The sequence below is a fragment of the Ursus arctos genome, unplaced genomic scaffold (assembly GCF_023065955.2).
Source record: "Ursus arctos isolate Adak ecotype North America unplaced genomic scaffold, UrsArc2.0 scaffold_3, whole genome shotgun sequence".
Classification (NCBI taxonomy): domain Eukaryota; kingdom Metazoa; phylum Chordata; class Mammalia; order Carnivora; family Ursidae; genus Ursus; species Ursus arctos.
In genome coordinates, this window is record NW_026622985.1 from 83,139,853 (window position 1) to 83,153,739 (window position 13,887).

At 40.1% G+C, this 13,887-nt stretch overlaps 1 protein-coding gene across 2 annotated transcripts in view; it reads right to left on the reverse strand.

Annotated features, from left to right (window-relative positions):
• CHCHD3 (coiled-coil-helix-coiled-coil-helix domain containing 3) overlaps window positions 1-12,479 on the reverse strand; it is a 261,420-nt gene extending 248,941 nt beyond the window's left edge. For both annotated transcript variants that reach the window (XM_057304554.1, XM_026511225.4), the window contains exons 1-2: window positions 12,207-12,479; window positions 798-867 (exon numbers count right to left, since the gene is read on the reverse strand). In XM_057304554.1, coding sequence (XP_057160537.1) covers window positions 798-867; window positions 12,207-12,287 — 151 coding nt within the window. In that variant the 5' untranslated portion in view covers window positions 12,288-12,479. The remainder of the gene's footprint in view (window positions 1-797; window positions 868-12,206) is intronic.
• Between the last annotated feature and the right edge of the window lie 1,408 nt (window positions 12,480-13,887).

The window sequence follows — 13,887 nt, forward strand, 5'->3', positions numbered from 1 at the left end:
ATGGCACTTGGGCAGCATCCCATCTTTCTCAATGTATTTCAGTCTGGAGGCAGATTTACCACACGATACCCTTTCTAATAAATACAGAAACTACTTAGTCCAAGATTAATCATCTCGATTATTTTCTCATTAGCATTTCACCAATAAGCAGCATGTCCATCCATCAAACTGGGCAGCAACAAGAACCAGACACATAGCAGGTGCTCAATAAATATTTGTTGGATGAATAAATGGATGGAGGAGGGGAGAGCAAAGAAAACGGAGCTAGTCTCTTATCCCATGGGAGCCACAAATAAAATGAGGCTTAATAATTCTCTGTAAATGTCATTTAACATCTTATTTTCATCAATAATTAAGACTGGGAAGAAATAAACTGTTTATAAACTTAGAAGAAATCTATTAGAAAATAAAAGCATTGGCGGTAGTTCACAGTAAGTTCAATATTTTATTATAAATATTTGCTCCTAATCTCTAATATTCCTATAGGTAATCCATTTTACACAAAAGATATGGAGTAACCTACCAAAGCTTAACAGAGGGTTCAGAAGCTGGATCAGAAAAAAAATTCTCCCAAGACTGATTGAAAGTCAACTCATTCTCTTTTCTGTGCAAAATGTTTTAAAAGAAACCCTGGTACTGATTTCTAATATTCCGTATAAAAAGCCAAACACCCAAATAACAATAGACAGAAAGAAGTGCAAAAGAACTTGACTATCAAGTAAACTTTTATCACTTATAGTTTTCCTACTAAAAATTCTAAAATTAAAATTTTGAAATACCTGAGGCACCATACTCACCAGAATGCCGCTGAGACCTCGAACCAGATGGGGAAGTTTCCTTCATACGATCAATCACATTTTCCGAAAGCTGAAAGGCAACATCAAAATAAAATCAATTATAAAAAAACAAGAAAGAAAATAGTACCATAGCATCCAAGTAATGTAGTCATCCACATCAATATGTATAACAAATGGCCTAAAGAAATCTAATAGCTATAAAACTAGACGGAAGAACAGTTTTAAGATTTCAAGATGCATCCCACAGCACTACTTCTTTATTTCTTCTAATGCACTTCTAATTGCTCATTATAAATAACTCCTCTCCTTGTTTTGCACAGTGCACTAAATTGTAATCTCTGAGAAAATGTAAGCCACGCAAACTGCTTCGACTTTCCTGCCCTAATCCTACAAATTAATTTTGCAAGCAACAGGTCTTAGCGCCTTCCTTCCTTGCAGTCCCAAAGGAAACGGTATCCTTCCCTCCCTCCTGTTCAAGCTAATCATAAACAATTGCTCTTTCAACAGATTTTATTATGCACCAAATCCATGCCAGTAACTAGGCTAGACTTGGGATATTCAACAGTCATCAAGCTGCTTAAAGTACTGAAGAAGAAGCAATCACCAGGCAGTGAAATGCAATGGGAAGGGCACCACCTAAGTCAGCTGGCCTGGGATGGACATATACAGAAAGCATTAACGGACAGGACATCTAGCCAGGCTTCGGGCATGGGGCTGGGGTTGGGAAAGATAAACAGATGTTAGGAAGAGAAGACGTAGCGTAACAGTAGTCCAAGAAGAGGGAAACACATGGCGGTATAGATGAGAAACAGGGCTTGCCACCATCAGACACGAAGCACAGATAACAAGTAGGCAGCTGGCAATAAGGCAGAGGCTCTGAGAGTCCTCAGCCTCTGAGTTACTATCATACCATTCTTTTTATCTTCTTTATTGCACTTACACTGGTGAGGCATTCTTGTGTGTCTGCCTTTTACACTCAAAAGGAAGTTCCATGAAAGCTAGCATTTGGCTGTCCTATTATGTCCCCAGAGTCTCGATAAGCCTGGTTAATTGGATGAATGGCTACATAAATGATTGAAACAATATGAATGAATGGAAAAATGGCTGAAGCGGGAAGCTGGGGAGCGGGAAAAGGAAACAGTGAGAGAAGATGGAAGGGGAAATAAAATTTTAGATTCTGAAGACTCCTAGTAAACCCTTCAAGTGAAACAGTTTGAAATGATTCTGAGGGCAACACTAGGCACTTCTGAAGGATTTTAAGCAGGGTAGTGACAAGATCAGACTTATATTTTAGAAAGATCACTCTAGCTACAGTGTAGAGAACAGATTGGAGGGGGACAAGAACAGAAGCAGGAGGACCCCTGAAGGAAGCTAAAGGACCAATTAAGAAGCTATTAAACATATGCCTACACGGAGATTTGTGCAGGAATGTTCACAGGAGCATTATTCATAATACAGCAGGAGTGAAACCAAGCAAATGTCCATCTACTGGTGAATGGATAAACAAAACATTATGTATCCATACAATAGAATACAATTCAGCCATAAAAAGAAGTGAAGTTCTGATATACGCTACAATATGGATAGACCTAAACAACAATAATGGGAAGAAAGCCAGACACAAAAGGCCACAAACTATATAATTCCATTTATATGAAATGCCCAGAAAAGGCAACTCTGCACAGAGAGAAAGTAGAGAGGTAGATGCCTAAGGCTAGAGTAGGATGGGGATTAACAATAAATGGGCATGACAGATCTTACTGGTTTGATGGAAATGTTATGAAACTGGGTTGTGCTGATGGCTGCACGATTCAGTAAATTTATTAAAAAGGGTTGTACACAGAAACAAGTGAATTTTATAATATGTAAATTATATAATAAAGCTGTTTTAAAAAAAAAACTATTACAGTAATCCAAAGGGAACACATTCAAAAGATATTTAGGATTCAAAATAGCTAACGTTCACTGATTGCTTATTATATGCCAGGCATTACACCAAACAAAACACTTTAGTCATTTAATCCTTAACAACCATAGGAAATAGATACTTTTACTATCACCACTGTATAGGTGAGAAGCTTCAACCACCTGCTCTGCATTTTACATTTTATCAGTAATGGAGCCAGAATTCCAAGCCAGAAAGTCAGAGTCTCAAGGTCCCATTCAGGTACCCTGCTTTACTGCCAGACTCAGTGTCTGACTAGATGTGGAAGTGAAGCAGAGGTCATCAGGACATCTAGGTTTCTGGGCCATGTAACTGGGTGATCCCTCTCCTCTATCCACAGAGACCTTCCCACTTCCACTTCTTGTCTCACCACCATCTAGCTTAAACCCAATACAGTGGTGTTCTTGTAAAAGTCACCAATGACCAAACAAATAACCTTTTATATTTATATAAATAAATACCTTTTGTATTTATATTTATAAAACACCTAAGTTATATGGCTTCCCGTTAGCATCTAACACCTTTGGTCACTGTCCTCTTCTAGAAACCCCTCCGTTGGCTCTTCTTACCTCCCATTACCCTGACTGCCCTAGGACTCTGGCCACATCTTCTATCTTGTTGCAGGCTTCCCCTTCCCTGCCTACCCTTAAATGCCAAAGGGCCCTACATTCACTTCTTTGCCTTTTTTCTCTTCTCACTCTAAGTGCTCTCATTGGTCATCTCATCCATTCCCTTGACTTTTAACTGTGGCTGATAAATGAATGCATTCTAAATTCTTTATCTCCAGCCCAAGACCTGTGTCCCAAAAGCTAGACCTATACACTGAATTGCCTGAAGGACACCTCCTCCTGGACAGACCACAAGTACCTCAAACCCAACATGTCTGAAACTAAATTCATGTTTGCCAAAATCTCTTCTTCTTGTTTTCCTTATCTCATTAATGACACCACCTCCACCCAGCTTTCTCAATCAGGACATGGGACTTAAACTTCAACTCTTCGTTCTCCCTCATTCTCTTTGCTGTGAATGCCTCAACCCTTAAACATTTAATGAACACAACATTTCTTCTCCCGTCACATTTCCATTGCCCTAATTCATGGTACCCTCAATAACCCTCCTAAAATGCAAATCTGATTATGGTAACTCCCTGCTTCAAAATCCTTCACACCTTCTGTTGACAGAGAAGTCCAAATTCTTCTGCACAGCACTCAAGACTCCTCATCATTTGGTCATGGCCTAACTATCTAACCTCAACTTCCATAGTCTTTGCTTTAATATTTCATACCTTGTTCTCTACCCATACCGACTACTTATCGGATGCTGTCTCTTGGTCTTTACACACGGCTACACTGCCTTCTCCCCTGGCCCCGTGGGAGGGAATCACCTTTCAAAATCCAGTTCAAACATCCTAAAGCCTTGTCTGACCAAATCAGTTCCCATTCCATCCCAACTCCACCTACCCAAGGCTACCCTTATTTGTGCCCCACCGTATCTTGCACAAATCTCCCAACATGGCACTCCACGACAGAACACGTGTTTGCCTTTCCACAAAACTGGGAGCTCCGGTATATTAATCATTCACAAATATTTACTAAGCCAAGCACTAATTAACGCCCTTGTGATACATAAATGAATAAAACAGTTTGTACCTGAGCAGTTACTTACATCTCAAGACCCAAACCAGAATGCAGGAAAGACGGTTAATAGAAAGACTACAGCTCAAAAGCTGGGGTCTTTGGGGGGAAATTCCAAGATTCCTCTTGGAAAAGAAATGGAAGTTAAAAAGGACAATGTCAAGGGACTTTCTATTTGAAGATGTCAGGGCCAGTTGATTCTTTTCTAACAACTGACAGCCACTGACATTGCTGCTGAAACTCATCTGCAAAGCTGAGATACATCTCAGGAAAAAACCCTTTAAGATTGACCACAATTCTCTCAATTTACAGCTGAGGAAAAAAGTCTTGAGTAACATCCAGTTTCTGGTAGCATCAGGATAAACAGTAACCCCAAATCTCTAGTCCAGTGCTTTCTCTGTTAAACGTGATAAATTAAATTCACTTGCCCTTAAAGAGATAAAAGGAACCTTACTAAGTTTTAGAATCGTAAAGCTATTTTAATTGATACATAACATATATAAAGCTCATTCAATACATAATGTAATATACTACATATTATACGTATTTACAGGCTATTTTAATATAGTACTCTAGGCAGGAAAACTGTGGCATAGACTTAATATATTTTAATAGGTTTACAGTATAATTTAATATAACTTATGTAATTAAGATATTTGGTGTTATGTCATGGGCTCGTCATTGGTCTGGCTAAAGAGAGAATGGGTCTTGTAAAGTTTGGGAAGTTGAGCTTTAACATGGTCTTCGTTTTTTCTGATAGGAGAAGATTAGTTTAGCTGTGCTATTTTAATTCTTTTTTTTTTTAAGATTTTATTTATTGATTTGACAGAGAGAGACAGCCAGCGAGAGACGGAACACAGGGGGAGTGGGAGAGGAAGGCAGGCTCCCAGTGGAGGAGCCTGATGCGGGACTCGATCCCAGGACCCCGGGATCTTGCCCTGAGCTGAAGGCAGATGCTTAACGACTGAGCCACCCAGGCGCCCCACGCTATTTTAATTCTTAGCAGTTTTCTTGATATATAGAAAATTCAGTGTACTAATGAGATAGTCCTCCAGAAGCACAGAATCCTACCCTATGAAAACTGGAAGGAACCTTAGCAATTATCTATTCTAATCTCTGTTTTAAAGATGAAACTAAGGTACAGAGAAGTTAAGTGACTTGCCTGATGTTATAGTTAGTAGTAATGAACTGTGAAAAATTTTAAAAATAATAATATAGTATTATAATACACTACATATATTATATACTACATATCATATACTACCATATATACCATGTGTTATATACTATTATATACAACATATTGCATGTTACATATTTAATATAATTTAAGGCTAATGTATATAAAGTTAATTTGAAGATAACATATATATATACACATATATATATAATTTTAGATTTTAATTTATATTTCTATAGTTCAGGCCAAAGTCAAAGAATTACAACACATTAAATATATATTCTACCCAATCAGAAAGTGAAGGTATTTGCTAAAAATCAAGTGTTAGCTATAAGCCTTCACCTGTACTGGAGACAGGCTACCCCTTCTTCTGAAAACCACTTCATCCCCTTCTCATCAAAATTCATATATTGCCATTACCTATTGCTACTTTCAAAATGAATACTACAAAAGTCCTTCCAGTGACTAAAGCAGCCTCCAAAGTATCATTTCTTGAGAGTAAAACTAAAGGCCGACCTGAACAGAGGAAAATGCACTGGCCACCTCCTAGCTATACAATCCTAAGGAAGTCATCTCCATCAGCCTCATGTTCCTCATCCGAAACTGAAGAACACCTAAGCCCGAGTTATAGGGAGGATTACAGGTGCATCATAAAGTATACCGTGCTACACGCACACTTGGTGAAGTTATTACCAATACAGCTCCAGTCACAGGGACTTGGACTGATCAGTTCATCCACCCCGTCCACCAACTGACGAGAGTTTGTGCTGAGCTCCTTCGCTACACAGCGCAGGAAGACCAGGGCTACAGCTATTGCCAGAAGCAGCTACCTAAGTCCCCGTATGACTATATGAAGTGCTCATTTATCCCTATCTGTGCATGCTCTTTGGGTTAAGTGCAGTGTCTTTTTCAGCCTCATCACTAATTGTTTCTTTTTATTTTTGTGGCTTACCTGATGCCTCAAAACTTGCTAATTAATGTCAAATTGTAATATCAATTCAAAACACTTTCCAATATGGTCTTTGATTGTATTTCAGTAAACGTATAAGCATGTCATTCAAAGGAGTACAATTCATCTTTTGAGTTGATAAATAAACATACTGTAGGGTTGCGTTGAGAGTCAATCTCCCTCTTTTGTCCTTACAATCTTCGTAAGTGGACCCTCAGGCCCTTCCAAAGGCACATCCATGGCAGCCTACAGTAGCAACTCTGCTTACTCCAAGCAGGAGTCACCCTATCCCCAGTACCTTCTCAACCATGGTGATACAAGGCAATTGCCATTCTGCGTTATTCTCTGTATCTCCAGTTAATACCAGCTGAGCTGACCTTCCAGTTGCAGAAATAAGTTCAGACCAGCACACTCACCTGATCTCCTCTGTGAACTGGGGTACTCATGAAGCGGCTGACAAGATTGAGAGATGCTGGTCAGCGTTATAGAAGAGCCGTAGCTTTAGAACAACTCCTCTTTGTGATGTGAGTTGACCCACAAAAGGGTCAGAGGTAGAACAGAAGCTTCTGCAAGGGCTAGATAAGCAGCCCTCTGTTAAGAGGAGCAGCTTCTTTAGGAGACGTATTTCCTTAAACAGGGTATTTCTGTTGGAAAAGCTTTTGTCCTATTGAAAGATCTAATAGGTACTATACCTGGTTTCTAGACCTCTCTGCACTCCCCACCAAGGGAAATACCATGTGCAAAAAGTTTTCGCAGCAAAGAATGACGAAATCTCACTCTCTCAATCTGTCTCTCTCTCTCTCTCTCTCTCTCTCACACACACACACACACACACACACACACACACGTGCTGGAATTATGCCCTGAGGTCCATGGACTCAGGGATCTATGGATTAATTCCTCGGCTCTAAGCAAAATGGTCTGCTTATTACACTGTTCTGGGCAGAGTCCATAGCTTACAGGTTTATAATAATCTATAAACTAAAACAAACACTGTTCTACTCTAAGGGATAACCAAGAGAAGAGGGCCAGGGCCTGCCAACATCGCAGAATTCAGTCCACTGACTGATTAACTGTCCTATTCTCTTCTGCTTCTAAGGAGAAATTTAAGTAAATGGGGCTTACTAAGTTCTAGGCTGTACCACTCACCACACCAACATGTGCTCCACAGAGGAGGAAAAGATGTGTGTCATGTTCTTTAGTCTTCGTACTCAAGTCTTCCCACCGCTGTGGCTGGTCTTATCTAAAATGAGCACAAATACACCACCTACCAATCTAGAATCCAGGATTCTCAGAAACAGGTTGTGTAAGATGGACAAAGAGATAAAGTATTTACACTTCCAAAGAACAGAGTAAAAGGAGAAGGGGAACTCCTTCTAAATTGCCCTTCTCTAAGAGGTAAGGTTTGCAACCACCACATGAGACAGAAACAAATCATACCCTCACCTTCATAATACTTTTCTCATCTCTTCCAGATATGTCTTAAACTGACTAAAGGGCTCAGACCCATTTTTCTCACTTGGTCTTCGTTCCATGTAGCATAAGTCATCTTCTGTAAGTGTACTGGTTTGCTTTTTTCACTACCATTTTGAGACATAGGCTCCAAAAACTGCCATTATTATTTGGAAGATATTACTCCTAAACTAAATACTTACTTAAGGGCATGGTGGGGGAAGGGCAAGATATACAGATTTATATAGTAACTTTTAGCTTATGTTTATAATTTGCCACTTATATCTCTTTGCATTTGTCATTAATGGAAATGAACTTCTACTGTCTGTATAAAATCTTAGGAACCTTAAAAAGAAAAGTCCTAGAAAGCTTAACACGGTACTCTGCCCAAGAGAGCCATAGAATCAAAACTGGAAAGGGACCAATCATCCACCAGCTAGCTAAATTACCTCAACAACACCCCTCAACACTCCCAATGACTGACCGGATTTGTTGCCTCTGTTAATATACACTCTCCAGAATCCTCAACATCTCACATTAAATAATCTTTTCATTTAGGGACTCCCAACTGCCAACACTTCCCCAAAGCATGAGTTGTGTTCCATGTGAGTACCCGCACCACCACATGTATGGCTCCTATGAATCTCAGCTTGCAACTTCAAGGCCAGTTGCAGAGATTCATTTATGCCTGGAAAGCACGATAAATATTACTTTGAAAATGATACTCATTGAAGTTGACATTTGCTCTGGAAGAGTTCACTCACAGCTTTGATGTTTCAGATAAACCAGTGAAAGACTGAGTGGTAAGCATACCTTCCAAACAGGCACAGCAGGTGCTCAGAAAAATCCTATTAAGCACATGTAATATGAGTAATGAAAATGCCTGGTCTTTCTATCCCTAAAAATTATTTTAGACTTGGAGAGGAAGACAAGGCAAGAGGGTGGCCTTTCATCCAACCCATGAGTTGTTTCAGATTTGAAGTTGGAATCAGTTGTACGAATATGGGTGATTTTATGCAAGTGCAGGGAAAGCTATCAATTGCTAAGGATAAAGGAAATAAAACGCTATAAATACCATGAAAATAACACCTCGTAGGTGAGAATAAACGTTAAACTTAAAATTGTAAGTAGGTCCTTTAATTGCTAGCCGTCGAGGACATTTTCAGCAAGAAAAATCTGGGAAAACATTATCTATTAACAAACACAGCCTGTTACCGAAAGCCTTATGTTGCTTACTAAATGTTATTCTTCCTATATTAAGATAAATGAAGATGAAATTACTATCCTTATCAGTGGAACGCAGAATTGGTTTTCCAGCAGTGACTGAGTCTGTGAATCATTGTTCCACTCTCATTTCTTATGAGTGGTGACATAAATATTAGACAATTCGGAAATCTGGAATGTTTTCTTCAGCTAAGTTGAACGAACCTATCTGCAGTTCAACACTGACATTTGGGCCTCATTGGCACCATGGTTTAATCAACTGAGCCAAAAACCGTGGCTCACTTATGATACCGAGATTGTTGCTTATCCTTCCCCATGCCTCAGAGGAAACGAGAAGATTGTTTTGAGCTAAGAAAAATACAAAGATCTGCCGAAAAAATATACAAAATGCATAAAGAAAATCACAGGGCGATCAGTGGCAGAACAAAGGACTCCTACTTCTCAGTCCACATCTTTTTTTTTTTTTTCCAGTCCACATCTTTAGGTATGCCTGTGGGAGCACAATATACTCTTATTTTTATTTAATTATTTTAAGTTCAATGTAAGTTTACAGATCCATTCCCTTGAATAACTCTAATAATAGCTACTACTCATACAAGTAATAAACACTGCCAAAACACTAAATGCTTATATACATTCTGTCAAATTTCTCACAAGTAGTGCTTGATACATAAGTAATACAAGCACGTTACAGTATCAAGACATACTGAACAAGAAAACACAATGAAAAGTGACTTGTCCAGGGCCACAGAGCCTAGTGAAAGGCAAAGCTAGGACTAAACCCAGGCCACCAGGTTCCAAAGCAAGTGCTCTGGCCACTACACTAACTACACAGCACCTCCAGAGAATCTCCAAATATTGGATGTGAAGGGACCTTATCATAACAGTTGCTTTTTATTAAAAATCTACAATGTGCTACACGCTTTAGATCCTTACCTCATCTTCTTAGCAAATATAAAGACGTGATTTGTCCAAAACTACAGATAGTAAATGTCTAATCTGAGACGTAAACCGGGGTCTGTTTAACTCCACGCTAATGCTCTTTTGACCAGGACCTGGAAGAACTCAGGATGACCCCCAAGTACTCAACAATTCAAGAGTGTGTCATCTTCAGAGGAAATTGCAATGGGCTGAGTATGGCTACAAGAAATGTATAGCACCACTAGACTCAAAGAATTTCAGAACTGGAAAAGATCAGAGGTCTTAGAGATGTACTCAAGCCCCATCATTTTGCAGATGAGAAAACTGAAGCACGGTGATGCAAATCAACCTTGAAAAAGAAGGATCTGTAGCAAGTGGGAGAACACTGCAAGGGCATTCCAGGTGAAGGGCGTATCCTGAAGAAAAGTAAAGCACAGAGGTCAAAAGAAGCATGGTGTGTGCCTGAATTACAATAATATAAATAAAATGTACTCTGTGAAAAAACACAAAAATAAAGAATACTTCTGTCGGGTGGCCAAAAGGCAGAGCTTCTTTTATTTAAAAAGTTTAGAAAAAGTTTTTTAAACAGTCTTTCCATTTTAGTCCAAGATCTACCCCAATATCATACTTATCCTATTTAATCTTACCTAATATTTGATATGAATGTCTGTGCTGTGGCCAAATTTTCTTTTAATTTTGTTTGCTCTCATCACTGTGTCTGTAATTAGGGCAAGAGAATGTGGACTTATACACTGTTCTGGCCAGTGTCTTCCCACCCAAAATTTATTTTGCTCTCCCTTACTTTTCTTTTTCACCTTTAGGTACAAACAGTCAAAGCCTAAGGCAAGATTAAACAAATCTCTGCATAAAACTCAGAGTTCATAGTAGTTTTTATTTTACTCCAAAGAGTACAAACTAAACCACAACAATGCAATGCAGCCTCAGACACTGTATTACAAAAGGTGGTGCTATCATTAATTAGTATGATATAAAGTGATGGTCACAGACCAAATATTGATCAACAGTCTGAGTTTCTGTAAAGGAAACTTTAATAAATTCTTCTCAGGTAACAGTTTCAGAGTTTTTAAACATTCCAAATATATAAGAAGTTTTATTTCCTGATAACAGATGCTAAAAATTATTTACACATTTCATTTACTCATGCCGGTTGTCTAGTAACAGAGAAGGAAAAATTTTTTAAAAATAGTATAAAACTTTCAGAAGTGAAATTGCTTTATTGACTAGGTTCCAGCATACTTTCAAAAATGAGCGGCTCCAAATTCCGGTGCAGCGAAGAACGTGTTAATGAAGTTAGTGTTCATGTACTAAAAACCTTAGAGAAAATTTAAGCTTTCAGTTTGTGTGTCAAGCACATGCGGGGACGTTAAAATTTTCTCTGCAACGTCTAGTTGAGAACTGACTGTATAACTCGCCGCGGTCTTAAAAATGCAAACCTATCTCAGGCCCTGTCAGGCTGGCAGACACTTGTCCTGAAGCAACTCGGCCTCGTCCAACACTTAGGCGGCAGGCCACAGAGATGGGAAAGAGGCGGTATCAAGTGAGGGCGAAGAAGCTAGAAGTCACCCCAGGCAAATGTCTATGGGGTGTGTGAGTGTATGGCAATGGGTGTTATCAGAGGGAAAGCACTAAATGACCGAGAGTAGACACAGGTTTTCTCAAAACGCCAATTCACCTTGAGAGAGGTAACGGGGCCAGTGCAAAACGACGGTAGGGGGTCCTGAACCCAGGAGGGGAAGACAAGCCCTATTTCACAAAAAGTAAGACTGGGGTTTCAAAGTCCCACAACTAGTGAGCAATACAGTTAAACCTAGAGAGACTGCGAGCCCCTGGAGAGTCTAACTCAACGTGGCATTCCCCCACCCGCCCCAGCACAGGGCTCAGCGCTTGGCACACAACCAGGAAATATCTCTGAATGAATGTCCCAAGTCTTGAAACTTCAAGCTTCTTTGCAGAGAACTCGGCTTCGGGCCGGACAACACTGGGGGCCGGGACGGGGGAAACCAGGCTGAGCGGGTCCCGGGAAGGTCGGAGGTTTGGGGTCCGAGTCCGGGTGCTGGCCCTCTGCCCGCCCACTGTCACTCACCCGGATGCCCTTCACCACGGTGATGTTCTCATTCTCGTCCGCCTCGAAGGTGACCCGGCGGGTGCTGGAGGTCCCGCCCATGGCTCCTGCTTCTGCCCCCGCAGAGACCTAGCCCGGACGCACGAGCACTTCAGGCCCCACGCGCACACACGCGCGCGGACGCGCCCGCACCCTTTCCTTGCACCGCGGGAGCAAGGCCACGACCCCAAGAAGCAAGGAGAAGGCGCCGGTCCCCAGCTCCCGCCTCCTCCGGTCGCGCTCCACAACAAAAATGACTCCGGTTGGTCGGAGATGCGAACGACCCGCCTCTACTCGGTGAGGGCGCCCGGACTGGTTGGCCCGGACCCGGATGCTATGGCAACAGGTGCTGTTTGACTAGGTTTCCGCAGCCCCTGGGTGTACTGGGAATTGTAGTCTCCTTCAGGCGCGAGGGTGGCTGGGACATTCTCGCCTCAGATCCAGAGGGCAAGGGGAGCATGGCATTCTGGGAGATGTGGTCTTGACTGTACGGAAGGTTTCTAACTGGGCACTTTCAAAGAAGTTCATTCCTCTAACAAAACATACTTTGAAAATATTGTTCTAGAAACTTAGGTTGGTGGTTTAAAATAAACAGAGTCTCTGCTAAAGGAACTCCTAGTTTAATGAGGGAGATGCACTCTCTTAATGAAGCCATGCCTAGATTTCTGACAATAAAAACCTGAGGCAAAATTTAACGTTTATTTTAATCTTAGCCTTAAAAAAATAAAAACAAAAATAAAAACTTACCTCATGAGAACTCTGTACTATGTACTGTTTTGTTTACTTTTGTAAAGTAAAATTTTAAATATTATGGTTTTCAAATCTGCATATATGAAAACAGAGACAGTAAGTTATTTGCACCAAACATGCAGATCATTCATTTTCTTGTGTCTCCTTCCACTTAAGTTACATAAGCTAGTGAGGCCACAATACCATGAGGCAAAGAAAAGTTAAGTGATTGATAAAAATGGAATAAATTAGTGGAAGAATTAAAACTACATCAGACAAATTTGAGATAATCTATTTTAGAAAATTTCTAGTTCAGAATTTCACCTCTACAAGACCAGTAAATAATTTTTAAGTAATCTACACACACATTTAAAATTATTACTGGGACACCTGAGTGCCTTGGTTGGTTAAGCACCTGATTCTTGATCACAGCTCAGGTCTTGATCTCAGGGTGGTGAGTTTGAGCCTGGCCTCAGGCTCTACACTCAGTGTGGAATCTACTTTAAAAAAATAAATAAAATTATTATTTGCTAAATACCCTGTGACATGTAAGTTTAATCATGTAACTTCAGTCTTACAGAGTCAGATTTGGAAATTAGGCTAATGATAGTACTCTCTTAGAATCCCTTTCAACATTAAAAGCAACCATTAAAAGCATCCTCTTAATACATAGGCATTCACAAGCTGCAATAACACTTTCTGTAAGTTTTATTTATTTAAGTAATCTCTACATCCAAGGTGGGGTTTGAACTCACAACCCCTAGATCAAGGGTTGCATGCTTCTCTAACTTAGCCAGCCAGGTACCCCTTAAATTGTGATAACCTTTTTGAGTCTCAATTATGTGCTGATTTATTACTGTAGGAATCGAGGGCTGAGACTATGTCTTTCATCTCTGTATCCCTGGAGGTCAGTAGCAGAGTAGTGAATTTATTC